Source organism: Astatotilapia calliptera, chromosome 3 (assembly GCF_964374335.1).
Source record: "Astatotilapia calliptera chromosome 3, fAstCal68.1, whole genome shotgun sequence".
NCBI lineage: Eukaryota > Metazoa > Chordata > Actinopteri > Cichliformes > Cichlidae > Astatotilapia > Astatotilapia calliptera.
Window position 1 is genome coordinate 69,343,674 of NC_137424.1, and position 22,116 is coordinate 69,365,789.

The 22,116-nt window shown below is 41.8% G+C and overlaps 3 protein-coding genes across 11 annotated transcripts in view; all 3 read right to left on the minus strand.

Moving 5' to 3' along the window:
* The window catches only part of LOC113018460 (sialoadhesin-like), a 28,946-nt gene extending 13,251 nt beyond the window's left edge, over positions 1-15,695 (minus strand). For 2 of the 6 annotated variants that reach the window (XR_013906400.1, XM_080298912.1), the window contains exons 1-5: positions 2,824-3,052; positions 1,881-1,955; positions 1,447-1,522; positions 237-344; positions 54-86 (exon numbers count right to left, since the gene is read on the minus strand). Coding sequence is in view for 5 of the 6 variants with exons in the window: in XM_080298912.1 (XP_080155038.1) it covers positions 54-86; positions 237-344; positions 1,447-1,507 (202 nt within the window). In the remaining variant the exon portion in view is untranslated. Of the gene's footprint in view, positions 1-53; positions 87-236; positions 345-1,446; positions 1,523-1,880; positions 1,956-2,823; positions 3,055-15,466 lie in introns of those variants that run through there. The other 4 variants (XM_080298909.1, XM_080298908.1, XM_080298911.1 and 1 more) reach the window with 4 other exon arrangements.
* LOC113018500 (Fc receptor-like protein 5) lies at positions 7,970-11,855 on the minus strand. 4 transcript variants are annotated; one of them, XM_026161567.2, is made up of 6 exons: positions 10,877-11,854; positions 9,324-9,359; positions 8,850-9,113; positions 8,525-8,770; positions 8,277-8,456; positions 7,970-8,196 (listed from the first exon to the last, which is right to left on the minus strand). In XM_026161567.2, exons 1-6 carry the CDS (start codon positions 10,905-10,907, stop codon positions 8,093-8,095), a joined length of 861 nt encoding a protein of 286 aa, XP_026017352.2. In that variant the 5' UTR covers positions 10,908-11,854; the 3' UTR covers positions 7,970-8,092. The 4 variants fall into 4 exon arrangements, with proteins under 4 accessions (XP_026017352.2, XP_080155062.1, XP_080155060.1 ...); XM_080298936.1 differs by having other exon boundaries at positions 8,277-8,366; positions 10,877-11,851; XM_080298934.1 differs by having other exon boundaries at positions 9,324-11,855.
* Positions 15,696-18,550: 2,855 nt separating the features above from the next.
* Positions 18,551-20,654, minus strand: LOC145425672 (E3 ubiquitin-protein ligase TRIM35-like). Its single transcript, XM_080298923.1, has one exon. The coding sequence runs from the start codon at positions 20,302-20,304 to the stop codon at positions 18,907-18,909; it is 1,398 nt and encodes a 465-aa protein (XP_080155049.1). The 5' UTR covers positions 20,305-20,654; the 3' UTR covers positions 18,551-18,906.
* Positions 20,655-22,116: the final 1,462 nt, after the last annotated feature.

Consider the following 22,116-nt stretch of genomic DNA (forward strand, 5'->3'; position numbering starts at 1 on the left):
TTAGAGTGCGGATAGTTTATATATTATAAAAGAGAAAGAAAACAACTTCTTACCTTGAGCATCGTCAGAGAAAAGTGCTGCAAGCTCTGTAGCAAAGATTAAATTAGGGCATTATCAAATTAGCAGACTATCAAAATCATTAAACGATGGGAAAAAGGAAACTTTACAAAAGATTGCCTGCCACACACACACACACACACACACACACACACACACACACACACACACACACATACTGGTATGGGTTGTATGCTTTGCCCTTTTCTCAAACCCTGCTAATTGTTGGTCTAGACGGAGTAGTCTTTGCACAGGTCCTGGACTCCTGAACGGATGGCTGCGCTGTTCTAAAAAGTATGGGGAAAAAAATGGGTCACTTCAGACCTCTTACACTGTGTATGGAAGTCAATAAAATCTAAAACACACCAACTGGACACTTTGAATTTGGGCAAATATGTCTTTCATAAGGTCAAAATAAGCAGTTTATAAGGACTTTAAAGGGACAATGATGCCATTTATTAAATCCCACCTCATTAACATAAATACACCTTTGACATAACTGTGTTACTGGAACAGCAGTATTTTGATAACAAAAATCTGCTTTTGCTAAACATAACCCTAAAATATGTAAATCAAAATATATTCAAAAATTTTATGAAAATAAAGAAAAAAAAATTACTCTTGTTTTACAAAAGCTTTTTTCTTGTTTGAAGAACAGCTGGAGGGCTGTAGTCACAGTGGGTTCTTGTTCTCATCTCCACACAGGATCTTTGGATTTCAGAGTGGTCATCGGGTTCTTGGTCAGCGTTCTCACTAAAGCTAGTCTATGTCAACTGCTCAGTTTGGGCAGCTGAATAGTTCTCACAAGGGTCCTATTTGTGCTGAACCTCTTCCATTTGAAAATTATGGAGCTCACTACACTCTTGGGAACCGTCAGTAGAGCAGAACATTTTCTGCAGCCTTGCACAGAGCTTTGCATTGTAAAACCTCATCTCTGACCTCTGCAGAGAGTTCCTTTGACTTTATGGCCTTATTTTTGCTCTGATGTGGATAATCAGGTGTGAAGCCTTCTATAAAGAGGTGTATGCTTTTCCACATCATGTCTAATCAGTTTTGGTCAACAGGTGTACTCCAGTCAAGCTTTGGAAGCATCTTATAGCAATGATCAATTCATTTATTTCATTTTGATTACAGTTTGTCATCATGAGATACTGAGAGTAGATTATTAAGAGAAAATGAAACTGAATAACTGCAGCATCAAGATTCAACATAAAAAGTAAAAAAGGATATTTACAAAGAATTACTTATTTGAATTACATGTAAAACCAACATCTAATAACAGTCGTCATGTAACTCAATGGAAAGTTAAATCATAATCCAACCCTCCTGATTCGCTTTTCCTCTTTCCTCTGTAAGGACACATTCAAAACGACTGATGCATGTGTTTACCTGAAAGTGCAATGAGAGCAGACAGGAAGAGCAGGGGGTGGAGCATCTTGTAGGGAGCCATCTAGCAGATAGGGAACTATAAGACAACAAAGATCGAAACCACTAAACAGAAAGTCAAAGCCACAGTCTGAACAGTGCACATTATTAAAAAAAAATCATAACATGCGAACAGACTCAGTGTTTGAACAAAGAAAGTGTAATGATTGTAATTCATCTCTAAAATCTGATTCCTCACACTTATATTTCACACATTTCTCTAGACTGGAAGAGAACTCAGTTTGCTATTTTTGTTTTTATTTCATAATCAAATCCAAAAGTTTCAAGTGTTCCTCGCCCAGCATATTTACTATAAATTCTCTGTCACACAGTCACTTGATTTTTTTCAATAAATACCAGGCATGTTTCATTTCTGGGATGTAGAGTTTGGAGTTTACCTCAAACACAACCAGCTGTGTGTCTGTGATAAACACACTTGTGATGTGGGTAAAGAAGTCACTTCTTGATTCTGCCTAAAACAACATGGATAAAAAACAAATTGCATTTTTTAAATGGGTCACTTCTCATTTGCAAATCTCCTGAAGTTTCAGTCTTTGCAGAGCAAACAATTCTTTTTAATGCCATCCTTCCTTACAAACAAAACTGGGATTAAGCAATTATGAAAAATTATAATTTGCTTATAATTAAGCAATTATAAACAAATTATGAAAACTAACATAAAGATGTAAGCAGCCCGAGGCTCCTTTTACAGGAACATTATAAAATGACATTTTGAATATGTTACATTTGAAGGTTGTACATTTAATAACATTATATTTTACATTCACCCAACTTTACATCATTATCATGACATGGTTAACTACGTTAACATTAAGGCAACAATGCATAAAAGAACCATTATTATCTGCTCTACTTGTGTTTGGACTAAAATGCTAAACTGGCTGTATGTTTTTGTAAGATCTACATATACCTTGACTGACTCTGTTAAAAGTCACAGATTAATTCCAGACAATCATTAAAATATACTTTTACACAGAGGGATGGAGTTCAGTAAAATATTTTCATTATTTAAAAGGGTTTTTAAAAAGTCACTTCATGTTATTTCTCCGGATGACACCACAGAGCTGCCTTTGGATCTCTGTGTTTTTATTGTTTTGCTTGTGCAGCTTGTTTACAGTCCTGATGTGTTTCAAGTAAAACTTTGCAATGTGGATGTCAGTAAGTAGGTAAAGTTTATTTAAATAATGCTTTTCACATATTTCACATATAAAAGTGTCAAATTAAAAGACAATATTGAAAAGAGATTCATGTTAAAACTGAATTAGAATAAATAAAGTACAGGTACCGGCGTGCTGAGGAGTACATTGCGGCTCATCTTACCTTGGCTCTGATGAAGGCTGCTGTTCAGAAGGTGATCCTGGTGCAGCTGGACAGATTTGTCTCTGAGGACAGCTCTGTTTATGTGAGTCCTCGCCTTTGTTCATGCCCAGGATAGGATGGGTGGAGGTGTAGTTCACAGTTGAGCTGCCTGATGGGAACCTCCCACTGATGATTCATTATGTAAAAACGAGGCCTTGACTGATCCAATCAGAGAGCATAATTAATGGCACCTCTGCCTGAAATGGTAGCAACAGAGTTAGCTGGATAACTTCTATAACTCACAGTACTGTGAGTCTTGCCAGTGTTTCCTGCAAATATTGCACCTTCATTTTTCTGTTTTAGTGCCTCAGTTTCCATTTTTACCGATCAGCTGGTGACTGACTGAAGCATATACAACTGATGGCTGTAGATAAACGCCTCTAAATTGATGGCTGTGACTGGTTTATGTGTGATATTAATTACACATCGCACATCGCCAGACTTCATAGCAATCAACAGATCCTGAAAAACTTAAAAAGGTAATAATATGGGTGGGCGGGCAGGCTTTGGGACATGAGAGGCCTTTAAAATTACTTTTAGGTAATTGTAAGAATGTGGCTTAAGTGTCACTAAAGCCATTAAGATTTTGTAATATGTAAAGTCAAAATAAAATAAAAAAAACATCTGCTTTATAAGTTACGTCTGATGTCGGTGTCATCACTGTTAAAGTGGGATTTGGCAGATTTCCAACCCTTACCTGTATTATGAAAACTTTAACCTGCCAAGTACTGTGACGACCTGAGCGGCAGCATTCTGTCGCTCTGAAGATGCTTCAGTGATAAGTCAGCGATGACAGAGCTCATTCCTGGAGCAGGGGTGCATTCCTTTTACTCGTGCTAAAGTGAGCAGTAGCACTGTGTGCATAAACCCTGCTTTTCACCTGCTGTATGTGTAATATATATGTGTGGTATTTATTGAACTTAAAGCAAAGGCTTTAAGTTTAATAAAGCCAGGCTGACAAACCATCTGTCAGCCTGGCTGTAGCACAACAGACACTGTGCTACAAATGCCAGTTTGTGCCTCTTTATGAGGTTCATGAGTCCTACAGCCTTGGTGTCACTATTGCAACTAAAGTTAAACGTAGTTAAGTGACGCACACTAGTGTGCCAACCCCCCCCCCCCCCCCCCCAAACTCTAATGTTGCACTTGATGTGGGTGTGATCATGGGTTAAAGTGGTATGAAATTGGTTGCACGGCCAGTCATGGCTGCTTAGGAACCCGTAACCAGCATAAAGCATAAACAGCATTTTTGTAACTTGTAAAGTGCTCTTGAGTGATATTTCTAGGCTTTCTAAAGGTTTTTCAGTTTTTTCTTTGGACATTAGCAGGTTTTTCACTTTGCTGCAGTCCCATTCATGTATCCAGCTATTTTCAGAAGAGTGTTTCATACAGTTTGGCAGGAAGGTGCACAAGTTGACTCCCAAAGAGAAGACTATCACAGCATAGTGTGCAGGATTTCCTTAAGAACTTTGAGAAAAATTCACCAGTGGAGGAGAAAAGAAGTGTCAGGCTTGAAAAACAAATTTAATAAATACAAATGTAGGCTGGTTCTCAGGAGCATATATAATATAATCTTTAACAGAAAAGGAAGAAAAAGAAATTAAGAATATGATCAAGTAGAAGGATGATGTGGAAAATTAATAAAATAAATCTGCCGATATCCAAAGAAACACTTTGAAAGACCTCCAGAAACCCGGTGGAACTGCTTATCAACACTACTTGAAAACATAGAGAAGAATGTCTGGCTTCTTGGTAGGAAAAGATGAAGAAGTGACAAGTGAGGGGTGGATCAAGAACACTGAACACTACTGTGCATTTCTTTGCTGTACATTCTTCCTGGGTGAAACATTTGACTTCAGTGCTATGTACCAAAACAAAGTGCAACACAAACTATGTCATGCCAAGCTTGTACACTTTGTCAAGACCTGAGTGGCAGCATTCAGTCACTCAGAGATAAGTCAGTGGGGGGACAACTCATTCCTGGCATCCAGTTTGCCATCATTTGATCTATTTTCCTGAAGAGAACAACAGGAGACAAAAGTCTAAAGCTCATGTTTGTGTCTTTCTAATTTTTTCCAAGCAGCCAGATGTTCTAGTAGATTTGTTTAAGTGGTCTTCAGTAATAGTTCTCACCTCAATACACAGACTCAGATTTCACTCGTTATCTAAGTAGGCGATCTCACCAGTGAGTTAAACTGTCCAAATGCACAGCAGACATAAACATATTTGTAGGTTGGTTAAAAAAATAATCATTTGGACCTCTGTGTAATTTTTGCCTTTCACAATTAATTGGATATTTTTTTCAATAATTCTTTCAATAACAGAGAATAGGGTCCTGTAAGAAACTATGTGCTCAGTATTGCTTCTTTTCCACTAATCAGGTGCCTGCATTGTTTTTTTTAAGTAATGTTAGAGAAAGAAGTGGGAGTAATGTTAGTAGATATGTTTCTACAGCAAGAAGACATTAAACACTTGTAGACTAAACACCTCTTTTGCACCATGTTTTTGACTTTGTCTATTGAAGGTGGATCCCATTTTGTTAAGCAGGTAAAGTTTTCAAACTTTAGGATTTATTACAGCTAATTTATGCCTGTAAGATTGCTCAACGTGACAGATTTGGTGGTGAGTCAGTGGAGCGACAAACAGATCTCTAAAAGTTAGATAACCTGACTGCCACCAGGTATTATAAATTATAAATTATTGCCAGACAAAAAAAAAACACATTGTGGGTGAGTGGCTGAAGTCAGTTGGGAGACCGCACACAAAATTAAATACATGAAAACATGTCAGTACCAATAAGATGCCTTCATTGGCAGTTCTTTATGTTCACTATTTGATAGCAAACCTTTCTGTTTTAATATAAGAGAATTTCAACAGTACTTATTAGTTACTTTGATTAAGTTTTGTCTTAGTATTTTCTTGTGTTTGTCGCGGTTCTGGGTCCCTGGGACCCAGTATTTTGAGTTTATTATGTTTTGGTGTAATTTTGCATCAGGGATTGTTTTCTTGTTCTCTTGTTGTGTTAATGATGATGATTATGATGTCTATTATTAGAGTTCCATGTTTCTGTTTATCTGGGTTTAAGATGCGGGTTTAGTTTCATATGTCATTTCCTGTCTGTCTCTCGATGTCGAGCCTGCGTGTGATGTTTTATTGTGAAGGTCTGCGTCTCATGTGAGTGTGTTCAGTTTTACCTCTGCCTCATCTTACTGATTGTTCCCAGCTGTGTCCACCACCTTAAGTCGTATCCTTAAGTTATTGTAGTTGCTGGTCCGTCTGTGTAACCACCGTGTCTCGCTCGTGTGTTCACCCTGCTGTCCATCTCCTCTGCTCGTTCTCATTCTTGTCCAGGTTTGTGCTCTGTAGTTTAGTTGTTTCCAGTCTAGTTTAGTTCGTGCTCCATTTGCTGTTTGTCCATATTTATTTCGTGCTTAATAAACCACCCTCACTTCCCCACTACTGCCTGCGTTTGGATCCTCCTTCATTTCCTCCACACGGCTCCTCTCACTCACCGTGACAGTGTTGCACATTTTTGACACATTTTTTTTTCTACCTGACTGTGGTTCAGCACAGAGGAAGTGAGCTGGAGATGGTTTGATTACTGATGAGTGACTGCATCAGTAATCAGTCTGCTTTAACCACAGACTTGCTGTTAGAAAAACTGAGACACTGAGACAAAGACCAAAACCGTGACAGGATCTTGCCATCAGTGTGGGAGAAACACATTTCTAAAGTCTTTGTTTTAGCCAGAAAACAGGAAACGCTTCATGCAGGTTGACCTGCAGCAGCCTTCCTGCCAGCACTACACAGAAAACAAACTATGGGCTCAAACTGGGTCATAAATATTTTGTACTTGTAAATCAAATGCATATTTTTGTTTTGTAACCTCGTAAAACAAAATATGTGAAAATTCAATGTTTGTGTGTCTACAGATGAGAATTTGTGTGTTTGTAAAAAATATTTACACGAGTTACACATTTTTTGCTTAAGGTCTGTTTACAGATACAAAGCAAAAACCTGCATGTAAAACATCTGCACTCAGGTTTCCTGGCTGCGTGTGGCTTTCAACTTACACGTACAAATTTTGACTTGATTTTTCTTCCTTTCAGCTGATTGGTCAATGTCATGTCAATCAGAAATTTAACAATCCAGTCCGAGAACAGATGGGTTTGGCTGTTGGAGGGGTGCGTTAGGCAGAGTTTTACACTCAGTTATTTACAAAATATTTATGACCACACTTTGAGCTCATGCAAAACAGACCGTGAGCCACCACAAAGTCACGAAATTATGCAAATTTGTGTAAAATATGATGGACGCCATCTGAAAGAAAATTATACTCATCTTATACTCAGACTGCAAAACTCTGGGGTTGACATTTTTGCCAGAGTTAGGGTACAAAGTGTGCCGAGAAAATATGGCCCACACCTCTACACCATGATCATCATCAACCTGAACTGCTGATAAAAGGATGGATCCATGCTTTTATAACATTGTTGTAGCCCATCTGATTCATAGTGTAAACGTTGTCATAGATGCTATCCTGCATACTTTGATTGTAACAAGTGCTTATCTGAGTTATTATGAACCTACTGTGCCATCAAAGCAATCAGATCACTCACGTCAGACCTATGACATCAATAAGGCATTTTCTCCCACAGAACACTGTTTTCTACTTCTGCTTTGTATTTTGATTTACTAAAATATAAATGTTTTAGGGTCCCAGTGGAGTCTAGGTCACAGCTTTGGAAGGTGCTTCAGGTCAAGAGGAGGTTAGGTGTAAGTGGTGGTGCTACAGAAAAAGCTGAGAGCAAACACACCACAAATGGCTAAAATAGAGACACAGTCAAAGTTTCAGTTACACAGAGACGTGTCAAACGAGAGTCTGCAGGCTGTGATGTACATGAGTCTGTAGAAAACAACACAGGTTGTGTGCATTTACTACCACAGTATAAAGATACGGGTGTCATGTTAACTGCTGACATGTTCTTGTGTTGTTGTTGATCAAGCCTGCCTGGTGCTAACATAAAACCTATAATATAAAAATGTGCCAAAGCAACATCAGGATGTCAACAAGCTCTTTCTGTTATACTGACATGTAAAAAAAAGCTGACAGAACAATCAAAATTTATTCATAAAGTTCAGACAAACAAAGACTCGCATTGTGGTGTCACATAAAATTCACACAGTCACATAAAATTCACTCAAAACCACAATTTGATGGAGCATAAGCTCAGAACTGATGCTCAGAGGTCACCGCCGCAATATCATCATAGTCCTCACACATTCTCTGCTCAGCATTGGCTGCTGTTGCCAAGATGACGGTGGGGTCATTTCCTGTAACATGAGGTCATCAGATATTTTTGAGGCAAAAGCAATTGAGTTTGATAAATAATCAAGGAAACTCAGAGTCTTACCGTTGGCTCTGTGTTGATATAAAGACACAGAGAGGAGAGTGGAGATGAAGTATGGACAGAACACCACCAGGTGACAGACCAGCCTGATCACTAGAGGGAGGGTGGTGGAGGAAGGGGGCAAAGCAGAGGTAGGGTACATATTTGTAGAGGCGGTGGGCGAGGTTGTGGTTGTAGGTCTCCCTGCAGAGAGTTCTGGTCAGTGAATATATGGACAAAATAAGAGGTGAAACCAGAGTGAAAATCCTCACCTGTGACAGTGATCCAGCTGGATGGAGACTCTCCATGACCGCTGATGTCACACTTGTAGAGGCCTTCATCAGACCTGGAAACATGCTGGATGGTCATGTGACCTGTAGGCTGCTTCCTGATGAGGGAGCCATCTTTATAGAAAGCAGCTGGGAGGTTGGAGGGAGTGGTCTTTGTTTTACAGAGCAGAGTGACGTCATCTCCCTCCATCACAGGGAGGACAGGACTCTGCAGGATCACTGATCCACCTCAACACAGAGACAAACTACAGCATTTCATCCATTTACACACAGCTTCATCAACACTAACTCCACACACTCAGCTTACCAGTGACTGTCAGGTTAACCATGTTACTGATGGGACCCTCTCTGGACTCACACCAGTAAACTCCACTGTCAGATGTGTAAATGTAGCTGATGTTACAGGAAGAACCAGCTGCTTCTCCCCACCCATCTCCACACTGAGTCCTCTGTTGTTTGCTTGTGTTTCTCCTCAGAGTCCATCCAGCAGAGCTGTCGTCCTCCTCACAGCTCAGAGACACAAAGTCTCTAATAAAAAACTGAGAACTGCTGGGACTCACAGTCAGACGAGCTGTGAAGAGAATATTTAGTAATTTCTATCACATAAAATAAATGATGTGACTCTACTTCCTTTATACCTATGAGGGTTAAATATTTAGCAGGCTGAAGTGATCTGTTTCTGCATGATTGTCATGTCATGCTACAAGAAAGCTCAAAAAAGGACACTTAGTGAGGTTTAGTTCATGTCAGCTTTAAACTGTGACAGAAGAAGGTTACTGACCTTGGTTTGTTGTGCAGCTCAGCAGTGAGATCAGAACTAAAGAGAAATGACACTCAGGTTGATTTGAGTTTGACATTTAACTAAACAGGAGTAAAAGCAAATCCACCAGACTGTGGAGACAGACGGGGTTTTTTCCGAGTTGTCCACTGATAAGCGTAGAAAGGATGAAACAGTTTTCTCTTTCGTGTCCTACACAGAGGCATGTGTGCTGGACTATAGTGCTGATAATCTGTTAATATCAGCAGGGACACGGTGTAAAGTAATACATTTACTCGAGTAGTTAATGGAAATTCTACATACTTTATACTATGTTTAAGCATTTCTTTGCTTTGCACCTTTCAACTTCAGCTCAGCTGTATCTTGGATTAAAACATTGTATTGCACACCAGATATTTTAAAGATTTAAGTACCATATGTTGTTATATTATTATAGATAAACTTACCGAGCAGTATATATTAAGTCGATTTTTCATTAAAACAGTTGGTTGGACACATATGCTGGACTCACAACAAGGGAAACAAACTCAAAACAGCTTTAATGCTGAAATTGTTCAAAATACAAAAAACAAAACAGGGCAGTGCTGGAGCCAGGAGTACAAAACTAGGAATCTAGGGAAAGACACAAAAAACAGGAGCACACTGCATTGCAGGCATGGTGACAGACAAGGGGAGAGTATAAAGGTGGGAATAAATCAGGAATAACAAGAACAGGGTGAATTAACTAGATACTTAAGAGACAAAAGTCAACCAAAATGAAATAAAATACAACAGCAAGTAACAGATAATAAGCTCACATATGTGAATTTAACATAGAGAGAGAAGACAAACATGGAATGAACAGAATAAGAACACAAAAGGCTTGTCATAAAATGTCAAGGAACTAGAAGCATAACAAGAAATTCAGAAGCACCAGAGAAGTAAAACTAACATCATGAACAAAGACTATGGAGCACAAACATAACATCTATCTTAAAACCAAAAAGGAAGCCACAAACCCACGACACACAGAATAAATGAGCATCAGGACAAAAGAACTGAAATAACAGCAAAAGGAACTAGTATCAAGTAAACTGATATAAAGACCAATGAACTATAAGAAATAATAACAAGCTAAATGTCAACAGTGCAAAATACAGAACCAAGATACAAATACACAAAAAGCTGAGAAATTTAAACAGAGGAATTTTACTTTTTGGAAGTGAAATCTAGTGAAATAGTGAAATCTTTGTACCTTTATACCTTCTGATATTTATGAAAGTAGCTTCTTTTAGAATTTTTTTAAATTGCTGTTGAACACAAACCACATTAAACTACACTAAATGTCATGCATCTGTATGACGGATGTACACAAAACTGTAAATCAGTGTATCCATGTCAATTTTCTGCACTGTATTAATTTATTATGAAATATTCTGATTTCCTGTTGACCCTCTTCCTTCTTTTTGGTGTCCTTGATAAAAACTCATCTACTGCTCTCCTATTCTAATCTAACCTGAATGCATGTTCCTGAAGAAATAACAGATTTCCATATATAATCATTTCAGTGTACTTACTGAGCAGCCACAGCAGAGATGCATTCTTCATCCTACTCTCTGTGATATCAGGTCAACACTTTAACCAGTTCACAGTCAGATAAAGTCAAACCGTAATCCTCTGCTCTGTGACAGGATGTAAGTGTTGTGGTTTTTAGAGGAAGCAAAGTTTCTTTGTCTGACTGCAACAAATACAAGAGAAAAAAAAACTTTAAACTGGTCAAACTGACTGTTAAGTGACTGTAGACATGGGCCCCAACAAATTTAGTTGACATAAAGGGGAACAGATCCCTTCACTGACTTAAAAAAAAAAAAACATTGTGAGTGGCTGAAGTCAGTTAGGAAACCACACACACACAAATCCCCACCAAAAACATGTAAATAACAAAAAAAAAGATATTTATAGATCGCCCGCATGGTGCCTTCACTGACAGGATTATGTCTTTGTCATTACAGGGCAAACTATTCTTATCTCAATAATGATCATCATCAATGATTTATTTAATTTTTATCTTAGACATTGGTTGTGTTGATCATGTTGTTGATTCGTGGAAACAACTTGCATCTTCCTGTAGCTGACCACAGTTCAGCTGAGAGGAAGTGAGCTGGAGGTGGTACGAATGCTGTTTGATTGATTGCATCTCTCTGCTTTAACCACTGATGTGCTGTCATGGCTGAAAGGCTTCAGGCAAGTTGACCACCACTGACTTCCTGAAAACACTACCCCCAAAAAACTGTGAAAAAACTCACTCTTACCATCACAGATGTCCATAATGCACTGAGCAGAATCAACACTCGCAAAGGTGCTGGCCCTGACAACATTCCTGGACGTGTGCTTCGAGCACTTGCTGAGCAGGGGGTCTATACAGACATCTTTAACCTCTTGCTTGCCCAGGCAGTATTACCAGCATGCTTCAAGAGCACCACCATTGTGCCAGGGAAAACGTTAAATGGATCAAAGGCATCATATTATTTTCCATTTTTTAATATTTCCATTTCTGTGTGTTCAGTGTAAACTTAAACAGTGAAAAATTGGATTACAGAACATTAAAACACTCACCATGTGCTGTGAAAAACATGCACATTTAAGTTCCAGAACACAATCATAATACACAAAATGATCAATGAAATGATGACCAGAGTCCCTGTTTTTATTTTAGGCACTAATTTTTAAGTCAGAGTCCATGTGCAATGTAAAAGACACTATGAGCATAACTGCAACAATGTCCCCTCTAACCTCTAAGTGTGCGCAATTGCGCAGTGCTGGTCTCTGCGAACAGAAAATCTGTGCTGCACACCAAAAAAATCTAACCTGCATTGAAATCAAAATAAATACGTAACAATTCTTTCTGTGCTGTTATGCAGTATGAGTCAGTAAGTGACCGGTGACTGGCTGGCTGCTCCAGCCAATAATGCGGTTTACATTCGTATATATGCAGCTAAATAAAGTTGTTGACAGCGTCCTTATGTGCCGCTTCATATGTTTTAGCTACCAAAAGTTGCCAATGTGGAGTGAAGACTCTTAAGACTCAGCTGTCGAAGTAAGTAAAAAAAAAAAACAACAAAAACAAATAGGACTGAAAGAAGACGGAAGACTATATTGAACTCAGCAAAAAAGAGCAATTACCCAACTTTTTGGATATTATATCTCATTTCTATTTAACAACAATAAGTTGTTTAATTTTAAATATCCACATGGTTAGTAGCGGCAGCTTTATTGCTGGAATTTGTCCACTGTTATGAATCTAAAAAGTTACACCTGGCAGATGTTGATGGCCCCAGTGCGAGACTACGATGGGACCCCAGGCCCCAGAGAACTGCTACACATCCAACTGAGCTCCCACTACACAACAAAGAGAACCATGAAATGAAATGTAAGTGTCCTGAGGTGAGTACACACCAGCTGCTGGAAAGATAGCTTCTTTTTTATTTAATTCTTTTTTATTTTTTTAATGCTTGTACTGCACCCAGGCCCCACCCTCCAGCATAAGCAGCTCCAGTTAACAATATCACAGTTGTAAAGTGGGGCTGAGACCATGGACAACAATATGTCCTGACAACCAACATTCATCTATTAGGGTTGTCAGGACATAGTGAATGGTAGATGGACTGATTCTTATATAGCACTTTCTACTCTCCCAGAGTACTCAAAACACTGTATACATTCCGATGAACTCATCGGAGGGCAACTTGGGGTTCGTATCTTGCCCAAGGATATGGGGCATGCAGACCGGGGAAGCCAAGGATCAAACCACCAACCTTCCAATCAGTAGCTGATCTGCTCTACCACCTGAGCCAAAACCACCGCAGACTCAAGCACACATATGTGTGTGTTTGAGTGTGTGTTTGAGTCAAACACACATATGTGTGTGTTTGAGCCAAACAACCTTCGTGAACGTTTTACTGCCATTAATAAGTGTCATTAAAAAGAATGCAGGTGTGAGGCTTCACCTACCAGAACTTGCCTGTGTCATGGATTCAGTTGTGACAGTCACAGTGTAAAAGCAGCAAGCAGCAAGCTGTTGCCAGACTCTGATGTTTTAACTTTCACTACACTTGCATGTTTGTAAAATCCTGTAATAGGAAATAAACTAACTGAATGTTTTTTTTTTTTTAATCTCTATAGTCCTAAGTGTCATAAGTCATAAGTGCACGTGGCACTAGGACGCTCTAGGCTGTAGGTCGATGATCGATTTTGTAATCGTATCAGCAGACCTGCGACCATATGTTCTGGACACTCGGGTAAAGAGATGGGCTGAGCTGTCAACTGATCACCATCTGGTGGTGAGTTGGATCAGGTGGCGGGGGAGGACGCTGGACAGACCTGGTGCACCTAAACGCGTAGTGAGGGTGTGCTGGGAACGTCTAGCAGAGGCCCCAGTCCGCGAGATCTTCAACGCACACCTCCGGCAGAGCTTCAACAGCATTCCGAGGGAGACTGGGGACATTGAGTCCGAATGGACCATGTTCAGCGTCTCCATTGCCGAAGCTGCTGCATTGAGCTGCGGCCGCAAGGTGGTTGGTGCCTGCCGTGGTGGTAATCCCCGAACCAAATGGTGGACACCAGAGGTGAAGGGAGCCACCAGGCTGAAGAAGGAGTCCTATCGGGCTTGGTTAGCCTTTGGGACTCCGGAGGCAGCTGACAGGTATCGACAGGCCAAGCGGAATGCGGCTCAGGCAGTGGCTGAAGCAAAAACTCGGGTGTGGGAGGAGTTCGGAGAGGCCATGGAAAAAGACTTTCGGACTGCCTCGAAGAGATTCTGGCAAACCGTCAGGCGTCTCAAGAGGGGAAAGCGGTGCTCTACCTGCACTGTGTATAGTGCTGGCGGAGCGCTGCTGACGTCGACTGAGAAAATTGTCAGGCGGTGGAAGGAATACTTCGAGGACCTCCTTAATCCCACTGACACGTCTGGGGATGAGGGGAATGACCCGCCAATTTCCGGGGGCGAGGTCACTGGACTCGTTCCTGGTGGGTGATGGGCTCCGCCAGGGCTGCCCTTTGTCTCCGGTTCTGTTCATAATTTTTATGGACAGGATTTCTAGGCGCAGCCAAGTGGCGGAGGGCTTTCGCTTTGGTGGCCTCAGAATCTCATCTCTGATTTTTGCAGATGATGTGGTTCTGTTGGCTTCATCGGGTGAAGGCCTCCAGCTCGCACTGGAACGGTTCGCAGCCGAGTGTGAAGCAGCGGGAATGAGGATCAGCACCTCCAAATCTGAGGCCATGGTTCTCAGCCGGAAAAGGGTGGAGTGCCCACTCCAGGTCGGGGATGAGTTCGTGCCCCAAGTGGAGGAGTTCAAGTATCTCGGGGTCTTGTTCGCGAGTGATGGGAGAAGGGAGCCGGAGATCGACAGACGGATTGGGGCTGCAGCTGCAGTAATGCGGACGCTGCACCGGTCCGTCGTGGTGAAGAGGGAGCTGAGTGTAAAAGCGAAGCTCTCAATTTACCGGTCGATCTACGTCCCTACCCTCACCTATGGCCACGAGCTGTGGGTAGTGACCGAAAGAACGAGATCGCGGATACAAGCGGCAGAAATGAGCTTCCTCCGAAGGGTGGCTGGCCTCTCCCTTAGAGATAGGGTGAGAAGTTCGGCCGTCCGCGAGGGGCTCAGAGTAGAGCAGCTGCTGCTCCACATCAAAAGGAGCCAGCTGAGGTGGTTCGGGCATCTGACAAGGATGCCCCCTGGGCGCCTCCTGGGTGAGGTGTTCCAGTCATGTCCCACCGGGAGGAGGCCCCGGGGCAGACCCAGGACACGCTGGAGAGATTATATCTCTCGGCTGGCCTGGGAATGCCTTGGTATTCCCCCGGACAAGCTGGAGGAGGTGGCTGGGGAGAGGGAGGTCTGGGCCTCTTTGCTTAGGCTGCTGCCCCCGTGACCCGACCCCGGACAAAGCGGACGAAGATGGATGGATTGAAGTGTCTATGTTCCTCTACAAGATTGTAGCCACAGCCGCCGTGGGGCTTACTGACAGAGGCGATCAAAAAAAGAAGGGAAAAGAAAAAAGAAGTTAGCAGGATCCACCAACCCCCACTCATCTCCCGTCATATTGCTGCTAACAGTCAAAGACTGTCCCAGCTTCCCACCAAAGGAGTAGATTGCAGCTCATCTTACCTTGGCTCTGATGAAGGCTGCTGTTCAGAAGGCGATCCTGGTGCAGCTGGGCAGGAATGTCTGTGAGGACAGCTCTGTTTATGTAAGTCCTCGCCTTTGTTCATGCCCAGGATGGGATGGGTGGAGGCATCTCAGATCACAGATCTCAAGTCATCATCAGACGTCAGTGTAATCACTGTTAAAGTGGGATTTGGCAGATTTCCAACCCTTACCCGTATTATGAAAAGTTTAACCTGCCAAGCACTGTGACGACCTGAGCGGCAGCATTCTGTCGCTCAGAAGATGCTTCAGTGATAAGTCAGCGACGATTCCTGGAGCAGGGGTGCATTCCTTTTACTCGTGCTAAAGTGAGCAGTAGCACTGTGTGCATAAACCCTGCTTTTCACCTGCTGTATGTGTAATATATATGTGTGGTATTTATTGAACTTAAAGCGAAGAATATGGAACAAACCATCTGTCAGCCTGGTTGTGGCACAACAGACACTGTGCTACAAATACCAGTTTGTGCCTCTTTATGAGGTTCATGAGTCCTACGGCTTTGGTTTCACTATTGCAAATAAAGTTAAAAGTCGAACTGCAGTGTGAACTAACCAAGAACTGCAGTTTGCCAATCGTGGCTGCTTAGGAGCTCTTAGCCAGCATAAAGCCAATGTAAAGGGAGAATCTGCCAAATCATAAAATTATTACAATGGTAGTTGTCGTTCTGTTAACAGCTGCACTGCAAACAAATCAGTCAAATCAGAGCCTGATGTTCCACTCCTTGTAACTCGTGTAGTTTTGATGCCAAGCAACAACACATACAGTCATACAGTGCTGTGCAAAACTCTTGAGCCTCCTCTCACTTCATAATTGTCATCTTCCAAACAGCATTTTTGTAATTTTTTAAAGTGCTCTTGAGTGATATTTATAGGCTTTCTAAAGGTTTTTCAGTTTTTTCTTTGGACATTAGCAGATTTTTCACTTTTTTCCAGTCCCATCCATGTATCCAGCTATTTTCATAAGAATGTTTCATACAGTTTGGCAGGAAGGTGCACAAGTTGACTCCCAAAGAGAAGAGACTATCACAGCATAGTGTGCAGGATTTCCTTAAGAACTAAGAAAGAGAAAAATGAACCAGTGGAGGAGAAAAGAAGTATCAGGCTTGAAAAACAAGCCACTTGCTCACTGAGCGAATGAGACCTATTGTAAACTGAACTTGCGTCATTACAAATCATGTAGTGATAGTCAAGTGTGTTTATGCTTGTCTGTGTGGAGAGGATTGATTGGAATTGTGATGATGATGTCCGCTATCAGTGTCAATTGCCAGTAAACACTAAATCTGGCTGATGAATCTTCACGTGACATATTACATTTTTTTTTATTTTTATACACAATAGGCTATATTTTGAAGTTCTCCATTTAGGAAAAAAGCGTGAATTTGTTTGTGTATGGAGGTATCCATTGTTTAATGTCCCAGGGAATTGAAAAGGAGGTAGAGGTGTCGAGAAATGCTAGGAGCTAACTGGGCACTAACCATGTCATTCAAATATATTAACTGTTGCAATGTTGGCAACGACAGGAAGTGATGTAAGATTCGGGCATGCGTGGTACAGATCAGGTTTCCGGTAAAGATCGGGTAGCTACTGAAAACAAGAAATAAAGACAGTCCATGCTATGGGCTGAACACATAGCATGGACCCTAACCCCATAACCCCTAACCCCCCCCCCCCCCCCCCACCCACACACACACACACACCTGAATTGGGGGGGGAGGGGTATGCAACATATTCAGTTTTAGAATTTACATTCAGTGTTACCTGTAGCTAAGCTCGAACTGTTACTGTGTTACTGCTATTTTATTAAACAACTGTCATATGCAAAACTAGGGTAGAACTAGGGGTAGCAAGACATCATTTTAGGGTGGCACATGCTACCCCATGCCCCCGTTCTAGATCTGCCCCTGCTGATGGCTGCTGCCTCTTTTCTACAATCTCATGGGTGTCTTTAATACAATGCTTTTGTCCCGTGAAATAATTTAACAGGAGTGGGATTCCTCTAAAACCTACAAATGAAGAGTGATCCTGGAAGTCTGAGCCAGTGTGACCCTTACCTCACCAACAAAATGAGAAGAAGGTGTAGAATACAGGATTAGAACAGCAACCACTTGCTCCAGCTGTGGAGAGTGTGCCTACAAAAACCACTCTACTGTGTTTAGTGCACCCCACAGCTAACAAGAATGCACACACGCGCACAAAATGAAAAACAAATTTAGGTCATTTTAGTGGTCATTTGGCCCTTAAACGACAATTTCTGGTCACTAACGTGCCACATAGGAGTTTTGTTTTGGTCATTCATCAAAAATGATGAATAAAGTAAAAATAAATAATTGTTACAGTTACTGAGCTGTAATCAGTGTTGGGCAAGTTACTTGACCAACAACTAACTTGAAAGGAATCAGCGAATAATTACTGATTACTTCCCCAAAAAAGTAATCCGATAACTTTACTGATTACTTATTTTTAAAAGTAATTAGTTACTTAGTTACTTTTTAAAAATATGATTTACACCCTGAACAGTTCTTTTGTATTTACACTCAGTCTTTCAAATAGATACAAGTAAAACACAGTAAAAAATAAATAAAATCAAAGACTCAGCGATCCTGTTGCTCTATTTTCACCTGTTTAGCAGGGGTAGGGTCGGTGGAGGTTTGCCCTGGTGGAGGTGTGTTGCAGCGGCCATTGGCAGGATTCAGGAGTTTCTCTGTGAATTTTATATTCCTGTGACAGCGTACTCGATGCTTGCTCAGAAGTTCAGGGGTTTTTTCACTGTAGTTTTCGTCCCACGCAGTGAACAGCAAACGCTAATCTTTTTGTCACATTTTAAGGAATCAAACTCAAAGTAAGGTCAGTACTTCCACGCTTTAAACCCTGCACAGTCATACTCTCTCACGCACTCATTATATAATCCATTTTTGATCTGCACACAGCTGTTGCCATAAACATTTCACTCGCTTAGGTCATTTTACAGAAAATAATAGGCCTTTATGTTCCAGGGATAAAGAGATTAAATGTCGAAGACGATGAAGACAACATTTCCAAATACAAATGTGAAATATATGATTTTATTATCTGAGCTTTGTACATTTCCAGACTGGTATTTATGAAGGTATTCAACAAGTAATGGAATCTGAATGTGCAGTATTATAATTACTGTGAAGTGGAGTTGCAGCTGGAATTGGCTGTCAGTGGCAGGGCTGAAGGAGCTACCCTGGACAGTCACCTGCCCCCTACTGCGTACCATTCCTTCACTGCTTTACTCTGTTCAGGACAGGTCATGACAACAGCCCTGCGTCGATCACCCAAGAAACCCCTCCGTAGCAAACCCCCAGACAGAACCAGCAGGACAACAGCTGCACTTTACCAGATTCAATTCACTGACAGGAAACAAGATTAGAAATAAAATCATCCTAAACTCATCTGCTCCACTGACACTGACACCTTCAACGGCAACACCTTCACTTTACCATTAGTGTAAATGTATGGAATTATTTTATGAGTGAAAGTGTTATTGAAGGTGTGTATGTGTGTGTTAGTGTCAGGATCACAGAACAACAGCTTTCCATTGTTCCAGTCAAGATTCACACTGATTTTCTGGAACTTCTTCTGAACTGAGAGAGAGGTTTTTGGAGCCAATGGTGAGACTGCGTAGTATTTATCTAATATGTGCCGTATTCCCCATAATCCAGACAGTTTATCTCCCTTCCTCTCATCAGATTCTGCTAACAGACCCAGTACCCACCCTGTACTGTCTCCAATTTCCACATTCCAGCTGTGAGTCCCTGAGGTAAAGCCCACAGAGCCCAGGATAGAGATGTAATAATCAAACCTCTCTGGATTATCAGGAAACTGCTGCCTCTCTTCTCGTCGTCTCACACTGGTCAGATCTTTAGACAGGATGAGTTGTGGATGAGCAGTGTTTGGGTCCAGAATGAGAGGAGTGTAGGAGACCATGTCGTTCATGTTGTTCCAGATGTTGAAGGTCAGGTTGCCCAGGTGTTTGGCCTGGTCTATCAGAGCTCCTGAGGGCAGCTGTGGATCATCCAGCAGTGAACAGCGCTGGACTCTTTCCACTGCAGCCTTGTAGTTGTGCAGTAATGAAACATCTTCAGTTCTCAGCTCCTCCTCTGTGGCTCTGACTGTGTCTGAAAGAGCTGCTATCTCTCTTCTCAGAGCTTCCATCTTCTCCTTCATCATCCCACTCTTCTGCTCTATTTCCTCCCTCAGTGCAGCCAGCCTGGCCTCCTCTTCATCTGCTAGAAATTGGTGAAGCTTCTTAAACTGCTCCTTAATCTGCCTCTCTGTGTGTCGGGCCTGGACCTTAATGTGTTTTGCTGTTTGATCAAACTTCACTTGAACGTCTTCACAAATCTTTAACTTCTCCTTTAAGGCCTCCAGAGTTTCCTGAAGTTCCTTCTTGTGTTGTTGTGCAGTCTCATCGATGGGTCTGAATCTGTGATTGGTGTGTTTGTCTGAAGCACAGCAGACAACGCACACTGGCTGCTGATGGTCCAGACAGAAGAGTTTGAATTTTTCAGAGTGCAGACTGCAGAGAGCCTCTGGAGCTTTCTGATCTCTGTCCTGTAAGAATGACTCACACAGGTTTTTTAAAGCCCGGTTTAAAGGAGGTTCTGGCCTTGAAGACCTTCTCTTACAAATTGGACACTCGTGTGTTGGTCTCTCTTTCCACCATCTCTTCAGACAGTCTTTACAGAAGCTGTGGCTACATGACAGAATAACAGGATCTGTAAAGACCTCCTGACACACTGGACAGCAAAGATCCTCCTCTGATCTGGAAGCCATTCTGTGAGTAAAGCTGAAAACAGCAGATAGGAAGTACAGTCAGTCCTGGCTCCTCTCCCGTCAACAGCTTCAAGCAGCAGTGTTGGAGTTTTCTGCTTTTCTGTCCTTTAGCTGGACTCACTCAGAGGAAGCTGATAGTGTTGTCTGAACTCAGTTTGATCATATGTGTGTCTTTACTAAGAAAGACGAATAGCCTGTTTCCTGGTTAGAGTCGGTTAAGGGCTGTGGAGAAAAATGTTGTTTCACTTGTAACTCAGGTGTTTCATTCCAGACTTTAAATGTCATCCTGCAAGTAGCTTGTGGCGGAGGCGTGGCCCCGGGCGCAGCTGCAGGGGAGGAGTGGAGCGGAAGGCTCAACAGGGCGGCGCTGCGAGGCCGGTAGGAACAGCTGATGTTGTTTATGGACTGATGATGGACTCCCTCCGCTGTGTTTATAGTGAGACGAGGAGCAGCGGCCAGAAGGAAGATCAGCTGGGCTCGTGAGCTGTCGGACTGTGTGACTGAGTCAGCTGTCAAAACAACAACACTTGAATAAATGTGGAAGTTGGCTGTACCTACCTGTGTGTGCGTGTGTCTGTGCCTGGTGTATTCTACATAGCTAAAACTATGTAAACTAGTTTTTTACAGCTTTTGCTTCACCCATAAACAAGGTTCAAGGATTCAACACATTCACATCACATGTTAACATGAGGTGGAACAAAATTGTGTACACATGGTCCCGGAGTGAAAAGAAACAAAAATAATGACGAAAAAGATTTTTTTTAAGTAATAAATAAATAGTTGGGTTGTTTTTTTTTTTTTTGAACAAACAGAAATGACAAGTAATAAAACAATACAATAAATAATACTATAAGTAAATGTAACAACCTGAGTACCAGTATGGAGTATGGGTTTAGAGTGTAGGTATAAATATAGGTGTAAAGAAAGACTTTAGCAGCAAAGGGCACGGTGACCTGCATTGATAAAGTGATAATAAGTGTCAATAATGGTCCTTCATGATACAGGCTGCCCTCTTTCTGCATCTGGAGGTGTATATGTATGTGACGGTTGGGAGGCTGCCTCCGACAACTCTCTGTGCACCCTCTGTAGAGCTTTCCTCTCTGCCACTGTGCAGTTTCCGTGCCACACATTAACACTCTCCACCGCACTGCTGTAAAAGGAGATGAGGACTGAGCTCTCATTTCCTGCACGCTTCAACCTCCTCAGGAAGTAACTTTACTGATCAGGCTGAAAGTGTTATTTTTCCAGGTGAGGCTGCTATCCAGGTACCTACTCAGGTACTTCTAGCTGGGTACTACTTTGACTACAAATCCTCCGACGTGCAGGGGTGTGTGTGTGTGTGTCTTCCCCTCCTGAAGTCCACAGTCATCTCCTTTGTGTTCTTCTCATTTAAACAGAGATCGTTTTGGTTGCACCAGTCCTCCAAGAGTTCCACTTCCTTCCTGAAGCCAGTCTCATCATTGTTTGTGATGCAACCAACCACAGCTGTGACGTCCACAAACTTTACAATATGACAGCCTGGATGGTTGGGCGAACAGTCATATGTAAGCAGCGTAAACAGGAGGGGACTTGGCACACAGCCCTGAGGGGAGCCAGTGCTGAGGACTCTGGAAGATGAGGAGACATTGTGGATCCTCACAGACTGCAGTCTGTAGTCAGGAAGTCCAGGACTCAGTTACAAAGAGAGGAGCTCAGTCCCAGGGTTAGTAATTTGTCAACAAGTTAGTTGTATTTAAAGCGGGATAGGGTCCTCAAAGTGGGCGTAGAAGCGGTTGAGAGTCTCAGGCAGAGAAGGGTCCTGGGGCATTGTAC